The sequence below is a fragment of the Trachinotus anak genome, unplaced genomic scaffold (assembly GCF_046630095.1).
Source record: "Trachinotus anak isolate AG129_WGS33_773 ecotype Australia unplaced genomic scaffold, CSIRO_AGI_Tana_v1 ptg000024l, whole genome shotgun sequence".
Classification (NCBI taxonomy): Eukaryota; Metazoa; Chordata; class Actinopteri; order Carangiformes; family Carangidae; genus Trachinotus; species Trachinotus anak.
Genome location: NW_027273875.1, coordinates 419,770 through 433,116, shown reverse-complemented (window position 1 = coordinate 433,116; position 13,347 = coordinate 419,770). Strand labels below are relative to the sequence as shown.

The following is a 13,347-nucleotide window of genomic DNA, read 5'->3' as shown; positions in this document are numbered from 1 at the left end:
AGTTTGCCTTCAAAACAAAACGAAATGCGACGCTGGAGGAAAACTGGAGTGCGTTTACCTTCAAAATAAAAGTCAATGTGACATATCAGTATAGTACACGTTACCTTCACTCACACAGCAGACTATAGTCTCCTTTATACTTGCTTTTTTGTAATAATGTTAGTGTTACCAATACATACATAGTTGTTGCCTACACATTTTAGGGAACGTAAACAAGCAGAAAAATAAAAATAAAAACCCATCAACTCCAGGTTGACGTACTATCTTCATCCTGAGCTTTCATACTTCAGTAGATGGAGTTTGCTCAATTGTGTCAAATGACAAGTGACCATTTAGTAGTCTTATGGTACAGGTCTTAAAAAAAGAAAATTGGGATTAAGAAAAAGTGCATAATATTTGGGACTGCATAATTTAAAAAAGCAAAGACGTGTCAATTTCAAGACTTGTTTTTATTTACTTCCAGTACACTTGCAAGATGTCTGACTGAGGAGACACTGTTAATAACTTCAGGACTACACAGGGAAAAAATCTATTAGATGTGAGATTATTTTTCCCCTCAACATAAGTTCACATTTTAAAAACATTCACATATAGGCCTAGTGCAGGTGTACTTTTCACAAATGCAACTGTCAACAGTTTCTACAAACAGTAGAAACACATTCTAATGTTTTCAGACTTTTTTTGTTTTAGCTGTGGCTGCTATTGTTAGATTACAACCGTTTCTTCAAAGTTTCCATACAAAGTATTTTTTTGGTTCAAATACATTTAAGCAACAAATGAAAATCAAAGGGTACTTAACTAAAAGAAGAAAAAAAATGCAAATTCACTCATGTCCATATGTCTGGATGATTATACAGAAACCAAACCTCATATTAAGAGCTGCTTGAAGATCAAAAAGACAACACTTTGACACAATTAAACTAAACAGTTTCACATTTAAAAATATAATTTTGACCAAGAATTATTTTCTACCTCAGTCATAAAAATAGCCTTGATGTGTTAGACGGGCCTGCTCAGCAGAAAACAGGACAAACAGGGATCTAAGGAGATGTGTCAGTGCAAAATGTTTCTCATTGAGGTGGGAACAGAGTAGACGAGCTTTGTTGTCAAAAAAAAACAGACAAACAATGCATCAGTAAGAAGTCGGTGACATCTTCTAGTTTACTAATATCTTTCCCTTGACTTTCAAATTCAAATTCAGCTCCTAATTTGTTTCATTTTAAAAGCCACATATACTTTTTGACAAAGTATACATTTTCCAAAACTACACAGAAAGATTATATCTGACAAAATATAAGTGTTATTTTTTTATTAATTAGTACAATTTAGGAGTTTGCACTCTGAAGGGCACCAAAGACAAATACTAAAATGCAGGCACTCGCCTAATGGCCTAATTATACTGGGAATACAATATTTAACATCAATGGGTTTAGTGTCATATAAAAACCAAAAAGATCATCTTACTGCACATTAGCAAATCAAATATGTACAAATCTACATTAGATAATTGAATTTATGAATAGGCACTTTATTTCAGAACAGTTCAGCCAGCCCTCAGTCATCTTTGATGATACAACATCACAGAGACATGGCAGTTAATTTTTTTTTTTTTTTTTTTTTTTTTCATTTAAGAAAGATGATTAAACCAGATGATGACAGAAAACCCAGCAAGACATTAGCCCTAATAACCGCATCAGTTGATTTGGCCAGATCAGCCACACACACATGTAAAATTCACACACAGGGAAGCTCTAGTTTCCAAGTATAAAGTAGAAGCATTTGCTACTGTATGGGAAGGAGATTTTTTTTTTTTTTTAACATGCACACACTGTAGAGGACGACAAACTCCTGGAATGCACTTCCACCTCCCACGTGATTTCCCTGCTGTACAATGTACCTTCATAGTGCTTTTTAGGAAAAGGTTGGCAACGACAGCCTGTCATCACCAAGCAGTCCTATTAAGAACATATAGATAAGATAAGATAATCATTAATGTCACACTACAAAACAATAAATAAATAAATAAATAAACAAAATAAATCATGACATAAATAAATCATTTTGTGTTAAATAAATAAATCGAATCGTAAAAAGACTGATCATGAAGAGAAGAGGCAGGCAGTGCTAAAATTTAAGATAATGGAGACGCTCCTGGACACTGTTGTGGAAGCAGTTTGAGTTTTTTGGTTGTATTCTGGCCTTATAGTATCTGCAGTGCCTTAGGGCTGCAACATACGTTTATTTTCATTAATGTGACAATTATTTTCCCGAATACTCAATTAATTGTTTATCTTTTTTTTTTTAAACTGTAAAAATGCCTTTTACAATTTCTCCAAGCCCAGGGTAATGTCTTCAATTTGTTTTGTTGGACAAATAGTCCAGAGCCCAAAGATGTTCAATTTACTGTCATAAAGAAAAGTGGCAAATCGTCACATCTGAGAAGCTGAAACCTATGGTTATAATTTCTGCTTGAAAAATGATGATAACATAAGAGATAACTGATCGAATGACTGGAATGTCAAAATAAGTTCAAAATAATTAAGTATCCATCAATCCACTTATAAATTCATCAGCTAATTGCTGCAGCTCTAATTTACCTACAATCTTGTTGTACAAAATACTTGTTGTCTTTTGTAATTAAAAACCCAGCATTACTCCCATAACAGACAGATGTCCTTGCCTTGTTGCTTCCTCCTCTGCCAAATCTAAGTCCCTGGTTTTCATCTCTTTGAACATTCTGCACCAATTGAGCAGGAGGCAAACACAGGGGATGCATGAAAAGATAACTCAGTTAGGTCAGCCAGCCTGCCGATACACTAGTGAGATTAGTAGTAAAGTTTCAGGATAACTGTGAACTGCCCTAAATGTTAGATATTGTAGGTAATCCTACAAATACTTGACAGAAGCTAAACACACACAGGACCTTTTGTCAGGAGCAACTTCACCACAGAGAAAAGTGTAAACTTCATAAACAATTGTTTTAGGGATCGTCACACACAGTCAGACGATGTTTGGGGCTTTTAGAGAGCATAGATAACAGCACTGGCATATTGCCACAGTAGTACAAACTTGGGAGCAAACACTACTGCCCCATTTTTTAGCCTCCTCAAATACTGGCTAAATGCACATCTCACCTGTTTCACGTAACCAATAAGCTTGAGGTGCTCTCGAGTTACAGTACCTTACCTTACAGTAATCCACCTAACTGATGAGTTAAATCGAGCACCCCTCAAGTTTGTCAGAAAGCTGAGACTGTTTTGAAAAACAGTTTCAATCAAAAATCCAGACAAATCAACTAACAGATTGTTTTCTTGAGAAATCAGCTTAGATGATTTGAGATTTTTGACAAAATAACAAAACATCCTGACGGTGCGAACCTTCTTACAGTCTGTGTCTCCGAGGGTCAGAACGTGGCGGGGAGGGCGGCGGGGGCAGGGTGACAGTGGTCGGGGGCTCCACTGGGTCGTCCATCGGCAGGACCAGACGGGTGCCTCTGATTGACACCTCATGTTCCGCCAGGGCGAGCTCGTGATCCAGGCCCTCATCAGCTGGCCCGCCCCCGGTGCTGGTGGTGGAGGAGTGCTTGCGGTTTATGGTGCGGGATCCGGATGCGTCCGTGCTGACGGTGACATCGGCATACATGGAGCTCACGTTGGCATCGTTCAGGATGAAGTCTGAGTCATCGTCATGGAGCTGACCTTCATTCTGGCGCGTGAAGAGTGGAGGAGGAAAAAAGCAAGGGAAAGAAGAGATGGAGATGAACATGAGCAGCCAACTCTAACAGTAACGAACAAGACCAGCTGACCACATGCACCCTGCAGGGTGGACTGCTCAGGGTCCAAGGGAGTGTAAATCTCTATGTATTTCATATGGTCAAACAAGTTGCTGTTTGGGCATTTAATGAAGACACTTTAACTGTGTTCAATGATGTCTAATGTCCAAACCTCATAGGCCTGTGGGCTGGTGAGGCATCGTGCCAGCGGTCCACAACAAGCAGGCAGAGTAGCAGTGAGAGGAGGACCACTATGGGTCAGGAGAGGCTTCAGGTAGCTGGTGAACAAGCTTCTGTCAAGGTCTAAACAATTTTAACACATTAACTTTCAATTAATTAGTCAGCAAACTGTCTGATGTCTTGGAAGCTGGAAAACACTCTACAAATTTTATTAGTACCTTATCATCAAACTGAAGCACAGTTCAAGGACTACAAAGAACTTTTTTTAGCAAAAATTTTAAGGGTTTGCAATTTAAAAAAAATAAATAAATAAGCACCTTTGAGAACTATCAAACAATCGAAAATTAAGTATGTCTTTTAAAATATTAAGTCTGTGGCTCTATCAGATACCCTGCCGTTCAGAAAGATCAAGTTACCACTGTATATTTCTTAAAACGTGTAAAGGGCACCCTCTGGTGTTCAAAGCTGAATTCAGTGTCTACAGTTCTGAAGGCAAGATGTCATGCAGCCCATGGCTCAAAGGATACTTGTGGTCAAAGTTATACCAGATCCTGAAGGGCCACGCGCTCTCGTGTTTGGTGTTCCTCCGCTGTGACCCATCCAACACCGCAGAACTCTGTCAAGCAGAACATTTATATTTATTCACTGTTTCATTACTCAAATGTTTTCATTTGACATGGGGTTAGCAAACTGACAATGCAAACTGAAATTTTAGGTAACTGCTTAAACATGAGATTTTAATCTGTAGTTACTTACAGAGTTCTCTTGATCAGAGTCCACACCCACGCTAAAAGAGAAAAGGTAGCCACAGTGATTCTGACTGAGAAACATTCAACAGAGTGGATGAAACACACAGAGACATAGAGATAAATGCAAAAGATGCACAGCCTTACGGGATGCTCATGAAGGATAGCATGGGCATGGTGCCCCCGCCGCAGATCCAGACGGTGAAGAAGACAATTAGGAGGGTGGTTGAAAACATCATCTGACGAGCGTACGTCGCTGTGTCTCGGATGGAAAGAGCAAAGGTCATCGCCCCACGCAGACCTCGAGGAAGACAAAACAGTATGAGAGACTAAGAAAGAGTTTATGTGAGAGGGACCCAGAGTGAGGCAGTGTGCAATTTGTCATTTATCATCAACTCAAGAAATGCAACCAAATATGATTCACTGAGCGCAATGATGCTGATCTTGGCGTGAATCTTTCCAAATTACTGCAGTTATTTGTTGACAAGAATATCCTGCACAGTCTTCTGATGTGGGTGTTTCTTCATCTCAGTGCTGGTTGCATAAGAATCTACACTATAATAGCATCTAACAATGCTAATCACTTATATCAAAAAAGATCTTTTGAATTGTAAGAATTGTAAATAAAAGAAAATTGGTTGAATTTTTCTGCATAATTACAGGAAATAACCCTGTGGGTTTAAACACAAAGAACAAGCCATGAACGGGATTTCTATTTTTAGCCTGTTTCAACAGTAAATGTCAGCTGATGTGCGATAGAGGCTGTTACTCATAACAATACTGTATGTGAGTAGGAGTGATGTTGGTCTTAGCACAACATTATCCAGGCTAATGGCTAATGTTTTTATAATTCCACTGACAGTGAAAATGAAAATGTTTGTCCAAGCCTGAAAAACTTTACTCATCTTTACTGTGTAGAAAACTTGAAGAGTGTAGAGACCATACATACCTGCAAACATCATGACGTGCTGAAAGTTGGACCCGATCTTGTTCTTGCGGCCCAGGTTGAGCAGGAAGGACAAAGGGTAGATGTTTGCCGCTCTGCCCAGAAACACTGCCACCTACACCACGCAGGAAGGTCAAGGACATAATGCAGTGAAATAATAATACAGTTCAGGCAAGCTGGAATGGAAAATAATCGTGGGTAGATGGCAGTACCGAAATTCTGCCTCATGGTTGGCAAATCTTTGTTTTAAATATGTTCACAATTTCATTCTGCTCTTTCTATTATTCTTGGGCTCCCTGAGGCATGGAATAAAATAAAATGCACATACTGTCAGTCCTTAGTAGTAGTGTTGGCAACAGCATTGCCAGCATTGGTATCATGACATATTTTCTTAGATTTATTGATGCAGGCAGGTTTAGTGAGTGAACATAGTTGAGAAGAACAACCAGTGGTTGTGTGGAACAAACAGCAGAAAAGGCTTGATTTGTTTGTGTTGAGCATTAAAGGATACAAAGGCTCCAATGATGAACAAAGGGTTGAAAACATGTGACTGGAAGGAGAAGAGTGTCAGACCCATGTAGGAGAAGATGAAGTTCTCTGCCAGGAAGTTCAGTAGCTCAAACAACTGAAGGGGAAGAGACAAACAAATGCACATAATGAAGGCAATCAGGAAAAATAAATCACAGCATTCATGTCACTTTGGGTTTAAAGTAACATGAATGTTTCTTGTAAACTTTGCATGCATTCACTTTGTTCATCAGATGACTCATGGTGGCATTTGTGAGAAATGTTATCTGTCTATCAAATTTACAGAGAATTTTTTTTTTATTTTATTTTAAACTGTGTGTGTGTGTGTGTGTGTGTGTGTGTGTGTGTGTGTGTGATCTTTGCAAACTGAAGTCCTGGAGACACCTACACTGTACCAGTAACTACCACTGAGCTGCTGTTGAGTACTTTCACAGTAATGTTTTGTTTCTATGTCTGTGATGTGACAGATATTTCTCACTGTATCAGCACAAAATGACGGATGTAGTGGCTGGTGCGTTGCTGTTCTATTTATAGTCTCCAATATAGAAAATACATGTTACAGTGCTACTAAACAGTAACTATCAATACACTGTATTGCACAGCTGTATTTACTGTCCAGTCATATAAGTGTATAGCTTTCAGAAAAATGCTAGCTGGATGTTCACATGAACGGTGACTGTAAACCCTTATCAAATGAAAATTGTGATATTTATTTGATATTCTTTAAGAATAAAGTTACTGCCATAAAAAAAAACAAAAAACAATTAGTCCACCATCAAAATGAATGTGTGAACTTTGTCGGCATCAGCTCGTTTACTTACTAAAGTTACATTACTCTTAAAATCCTCAGCTGATGTCCTGAATAAAAATAAGCACATAGTGTACATCCAGCTAACTGACTATTTCAGCTCTAAAAGGCACACAAACTGAATTTCTCAATGTCTCCTCAATCTCCTCAATCTCACTGCTGCTGTTAATAAAGATTACACAAATTCTAGTTCAGTTCCTATCTAACCCATGAGAAACACAGTACTGTGGTACATACTCATGTCCACAAACTTGCTGTTACTTGCTCCGTCATGCTGCATTGCATTGATGCTGGGGGTCAAAGTTATTTAGCCTCTATATGTAAAAACATCCATGTTCAGCTGTACCCAGGTGACACAGAGCTATTTGTACTAAGGACCAGCAGCCATCAGGTCTACCCGCTCTGTGCGTCAGTGGATTAATGACATCAGCTTGTGGGCTTCTCAGGACTTCCTGCAGTTTCGACATCCTCTCTTCTGAGTATTTTCTTTCAAGGCATTTCTCTGTTTTTCTTTGCTTTTTTTCCTGTGTTTAATTTCAATTTTGTAACTACTGCAATTTTTAAACTAGATTTTTATTTTTATGGAAATACAAATAACCTATAATATTGGTAGTGGTAGTTCTGGTATTAGCAGTACTGCAAAATGTGTATCAGAGCAATGATTAGAGCTGTTTAAAGAAGTAGACACAGAGGGAAGGGATCACTGGGATTACATTTCACCTGTTTGGTCCTGTCCTGAGATTCAGGGGAGAGATTGTTGTAGGTGTAGTGAGCCTGAGTGATCCCACAGAACAGAACAGCTACCACACCTGAATAAAAACAAAGATACACAGATTTCACTTCGATGTCACTCAAAATGTATTAATTATACTTTAGAGGAGTGGGTCCAAAGTATTTACAAATCAGCATTAACTTTGTCAGTGGAAGTAAAGACAGAAAATATTCCTTTAGTCTTTTTCATTTAAAAAGAAAAAAAAAGAAGAAGCGGTAACAACATGGTAGATGTATCACACTTTTCTTAAAATAAACAAATAAAACTAAACAATAATGTGAAAATGGACAGTCAGTTGTATGAACAGGTTAACAAGGTCCTGTGTTAACAACTGTGTAATCAGGTTGGAACTTCTTAGAAGGAAACCTGAGACTGGTTGCTTGATCAAATGTCAGTGTACAGGTTTCACAGAGAAGAAAAATAAGACATGACTAATAAAAATGAGACTGAATCTTATAAAATCATAATTAAGAAAAACTAGTCTCAATTGTCTTTAGACTAGACAATAGCAAACAACAATCAAATGGCCAAAATGTCATGAGACGTAATTCATATTTTTGTCAAATGTATAAGACTGAAGCAAAATCTAAATCAGATGCCAAAACCTATGCTGTTTAAATTGCATGCAAGAGGCCTGGGTGCAGGTGTACCTGTGAAACCGCAGGCCTCAGCCAACAGGAAGGTGCTCCAGGACATGAGAAAAAAGAGAGCTGTCTCCAGCAAGGGGAAGTCCCGCAACTTAGTGAACTTGGTCACGTGATAAAAGCTGAATGTCAAGGAAAAAAACAAGAACTGGTGTACCTGCAGCTCTCATGCAGTAAAACAGAAACACAGAGATGAGACAATCTGAGCAGATGGAATAAGACAAAACTGTAGAAGTAACTAAGCACTGTTCTGTTTTGTTATGCGTGGCTACAATTCAGGCCACATCTGTATGGGATTTTCTTGTTCTAAGTCAAATATGACTGAAAGCTGCAGATAAAATCATTAAACAGCTGCAGCTTTCTTGAGTAAGAAGTGGGCAGACTTTTTAAATTCTTATAGTGTTAGTCTGTTGCTGCTTATGCATACCTGTGAATATAAATGATTAATTTAATATTAATTATTGTTTATTAGCAACATTATGTAACAGTAAGAACCAGGTGGAAGGATATGAGAGCGGTCATAACTCCAGTGGCCACTCCGAGAGCAAAGGAGCCACTGAAAACACCCAGGAAGATGCCGAAGGACTTCAACATGGCCATGGCCTCGAAGCTGTGGCTGTTGTCTCCTGCAGGCTGATACGCCACAATGGAGCTGAGGGGCAGAGAGTCAAGAGGACACACAGATAAAAACGTTTTCATAAGAAAGGAAATAGGCCTGTTACTGAGAATCCAGGAAGGGTAATGGGTCGAACACATGCTCAGATAAAGACACCAACGGAAATATTTTCCGAGATGTTAGTCAAATTAAATCTGCAGAAAACCCAAATCCAATTCTTTTGTATACATTTAGGGGGTTTTGGTTTCCCCTTTAATAATTAACAAATGCTTAACACACATTGTTTGGAGTTGGGTTTCACAGTCATAAAAAGGGAAGAGGTTAGAAATTTGCATGCCTCATTCAGGATGGAGCTTGGATCTCTCAACTCTATTTGGTTGACATCCAATAAGATTGCAAATAAGTAAAGGAACAACCAATCCAGGCGCTACTCCCTTATGAGGAGTAACGCCAAAATTACCTCAGGACCAACTAAGCAAATCACCAGCTCTTACATCCAGCAGTAATGAACCTTTTACACACACAGATTACCAAAGAATTAATAACATAAATTAAAAAAAAGGATTTTATAGTCATTTGCTGGTTCTGTGGAAGAGAGAAGAATTCAAAATAAGACAAGCACTGGATGTAAAGGGGCTGCAGAGGCTGGGGGTGTAGGGGAGGGCGGTGATCATCCTCATGGATCAAGTCTACTCTAAATAAAAGGTCGGCATCACACTGACTGACTTAAGATGATCAGGCTCTAACACTACAACTCTGCCACCACAACCACGCAAACAGCTCAACAACCCACCCACCCACCCACCGGGGGCTCAATGTCTGGTTTTCTCCCAGCCATTCCTCTACCCCCTCGGGAAAGACTGGGCCGTCTTCTCCAGGGGAGTGCACAGCTCCAGCCCCCTGTCTACCCTGTTTCTCCAAGCGGAGGAGAACACTGCATACATACGTACAGGCAGGCGATGAAAGACACGGGTGGGTGAAGGAAGGCAAGCAGTGAAATGACAGGGATTGATGTTAGTATGATTAGTGTTCATTCATGTGCAATGTACAACACAGACACTTAAATCAGCCTCATCATAGTGAAGGCCAACAACACATCACTGGGATTAAAGGACAAGTTCACATTTTTTTTAATCTCTCTCACAACAATACTCACATGGCCCTATGCACATTTTAAAAGTTGTTGGTCGCTGTAATTGTAATTGACCATGACAAGATCCCTTCCTAAAGAGATACTAACTTAAGTGATGGGCACGAAATCCACAGTCCTCACTCCTGTGTAAGAATTATTTTTAACTGAAGATAATTAAGGCTTCAATACTCAGAGTCAGACAGAACAGGGAGGTATCTTCTAAACTTTCAGTTTTTTTAATACAACATTCTTTGTTTTACTATCCCTTAATGTGGAACTACTGTTGCTTTGGCAAAGTAGAAGCTGGAAACACTGTGTGTATATTTCTGTAGCATATAATCAGTGCTTACGAAGAGAGGACGATGGCCACAGCATCATTGAGGACACTCTCCCCAAAGAGTAAAGCATACAGGTCCACGTCTACCTTGAGCTCATTGAAGATAGCCAGCACTGTCACTGAAATACAGAGGAGAAAAAAACACTCACATGAATATTGCATAGCACAACACAAGCAAGGATAAGCAGAAAGAGTGCCAAGCCATCTCCATTGTTATTGAATATATGGAAGCTGAAACGACTGAAAGCTAATATGACACTGCCTACCTGGGTCTGTCGCCGAAACAATGGCCCCAAAGAAGAGGCAATCAGTGAAGTAAAAATCTCCCTGTAGCTGACCCACAACTTTCATGAAGGATACAAAGCCATACATGATCAACCTAGGAGGAAAGAAGGATGATGAAACACTGGCACAACCAACTTATCAGATGAAATGAGGCAAACAAATTTGAGTCTGAATGTAAGTTACAATGGTAAAAACTAAACATCACAATTTCTGAGGTTATTTCAGAGACTACCAAACGACTTACCCAATAATAAAGCATGATATAACTGTGCCCACAAAAGCATAGGCCAGGATGGAGCCAATGTTTCTGAAAAAATGTCTCTGAAACAGACAGAGACGCAGGTTTATTAAAACAGGCTGTCTAGCACAGGAGAAATATAGAGAAGTATATGTATGAAGAATCGCATACAAAATAATTTAACTTATTCCGGAGGGAACAACATCTAATTTTAAATAATATTATGTAATTTGTATAAAATCTTATTTGTGAAAAACCTGAATCTATATTTTCATTTAACTCTTAATTTCCATAAACAGAACATCATAAATTCTTTTGACCCTTTTACCCGTTTCAGACTGTAACCAGCGTGGAAGATGATGGGAGGCAGCAAAATGTTGAAAAACACTTCTGGGTCAAAGGTCACCTGAAGGCAGAGGTAACAAGTTATAAACCTGTTTACAGGTAGTGAATTCAACCTGAGACACCTTTCCAATTTTCTTCAGAGTTTTGCTGTGTATGCAAACCAGTAAACATTTTTACATTTTTATTGACAAAAATATTTTCTCATAAAATCTCTTGGCTTGGCTGTCCTGATAATTGTCAGCCTTAAGCTACAAGCAAAACATGTTTGCAGTTGGGGATTAATAAAAATGCCCAGTGTATGATAATGCTAAAAAATCAGTGACACTCAGCTCTATAAGCCCCACCCCAGAAGTTTGTGAATCTTCAGAAACTACTACCCCCTGAGCAGGGACTTTTTTTAACGGAGAAAAACTGTCTCCTAGGAGCTTAATTTAGACCTTGGTTCTTCTGGTGGAAACACAGGAAGGGGAGCTGAGTTACATGAGAGGGAAAGTTCATGTGGTGAAAAAGCACCTTATGTAAAAGTTTGTAGGGGCTGTTTTTCATATTATATACAGTAATACGGACAAAACACAACTGTATTTAGTCACAGAATTTGAAAGTTTCTATCTCAAACAGTTATCATCAAACCCTTATTCGTATATCCATAAGAAATATTTTCAGCTGATAACTTCATACGCTCCATCTGTTCATCCCCTTGCCTTTCTCAGCATCTCATCATCCGGCACTTGGTGCCCTTTGCTCCGGCTGACTTCCCCCTTCAGAGTGTACTCATAGAATCTGCCGCTGACGTTGACCAACAGAGTGGCGGGACTGGCGTTGACCGCACAGCTGAGGATCAAGTCACTCATGCTCTGGGGCACATGGACACCAAACCGTAGGATCACACCCACCAACAGGCCTTCAGGAGGAGAAGAATGGCAAAGCAGTTAGCTGAGGATTTCAAGTAAATATCCCTTGTGCACCAAAATAGGGTGAAGTTCTATTTAAAACACTTGCCTTGAATTATTTAAGTGTGCTACATGCTTTAACTAGATTGATGTCTTACAAAAAAAAAAAAAAACACATTAATTGGGCCAAGTTAATTATTCTCAAAGCAACGGATTCATCAAAGCAGCTTCAGATTGCAAACTGAAAATGAATGATGGTGCAGGTGTCTGACTGGTTACATGGTTAGAGATGCTTTTTTTTTTCTGGCTGCTGTAACAAAAATATCCTACATTTTCCCGACCACTTCAGCTGCCACCAATAACATCTTATGTTATTATTAAATTGACAGCTACCAAAATGTCAAACTGAGAAATACCACCACAATTTCAAAGTCCTAACCCAGTTACTATTTATAATCGACAGTACGCATAATACCACAACACTAGTTTGAATGCGAACATCTCTATCGTGGATAAATCCCATGGAGACTTTCCCCCATGCACAAGGAAACCTGAGAGTAAGCTGTCAAAGTGAGCTTACAGGTCAAGTCTGATGAGCTAACACCAAGATAGCCAGCTAGTATTAACGCTTAGGTGAATTAACTGATTGACATCACCGTTAGCTAACGTTACTGGTCTTACCATAGATCATGGCGAGTCCTGTTTCGTGCAGAAACCTAAATCGCCGGTGTTTGAACAACCATATCGTTAAAATGGTGAGTGTTAGGAGCATTATGAATATGAGAAGATTGGCACTGTCCTGTCGGTGGCTCTCCTCAGCCATCCTCTCAGTTGCGACGTTGTCCATTGCATTGCTCTCGCCTTGGCTCCCGACGAGCACGAATGTCAACAGAAAAGGCAACAACAACGACGCTTTTGACGGCTTGACACCAAGAAAGTATCTTAGTGTGATTCCCATTGTGACTTTCTGTGAAACGGTCACATTTGTCGTTTAAGTCCTAAAGATTTGGTAGGGAAACTCCTGCTTGGACGAAACGGGAGCAGATGACAGCTTCTTCCGCAGCCGTTATCAAAACACTGGGATTTCCGGTTCTTCAAAATAAAAGTC

At 39.3% G+C, this 13,347-nt stretch overlaps 1 protein-coding gene across 1 annotated transcript; it reads right to left on the bottom strand.

Annotated features, from left to right (window-relative positions):
- Window positions 1-430: 430 nt before the first annotated feature.
- LOC139607474 (sodium/hydrogen exchanger 6-like) lies at window positions 431-13,324 on the bottom strand. Its single transcript, XM_071460359.1, has 16 exons — window positions 12,921-13,324; window positions 12,051-12,250; window positions 11,333-11,410; window positions 11,011-11,087; window positions 10,748-10,860; window positions 10,495-10,600; window positions 8,907-9,048; window positions 8,403-8,508; window positions 7,701-7,789; window positions 6,156-6,269; window positions 5,648-5,759; window positions 4,846-4,999; window positions 4,709-4,739; window positions 4,480-4,568; window positions 3,945-4,050; window positions 431-3,705 (listed from the first exon to the last, which is right to left on the bottom strand). The coding sequence occupies exons 1-16, from the start codon at window positions 13,195-13,197 to the stop codon at window positions 3,382-3,384; spliced, it is 2,118 nt and encodes a 705-aa protein (XP_071316460.1). The 5' UTR covers window positions 13,198-13,324; the 3' UTR covers window positions 431-3,381.
- Between the last annotated feature and the right edge of the window lie 23 nt (window positions 13,325-13,347).

Coding starts and splice junctions, on each gene's coding strand:
- LOC139607474 (XM_071460359.1), bottom strand. CDS start 13,197: ATGGGAATCACACTAAGATACTTTCTTGGTGTCAAGCCGTCAAAAGCG. Junction 12,251..12,920: donor AGGACTCGCCATGATCTATG/GTAAGACCAGTA, acceptor CTCCTCCTGAAG/GCCTGTTGGTGGGTGTGATC. Junction 8,509..8,906: donor CTGGAGTTATGACCGCTCTC/ATATCCTTCCAC, acceptor AGCTTTTATCAC/GTGACCAAGTTCACTAAGTT.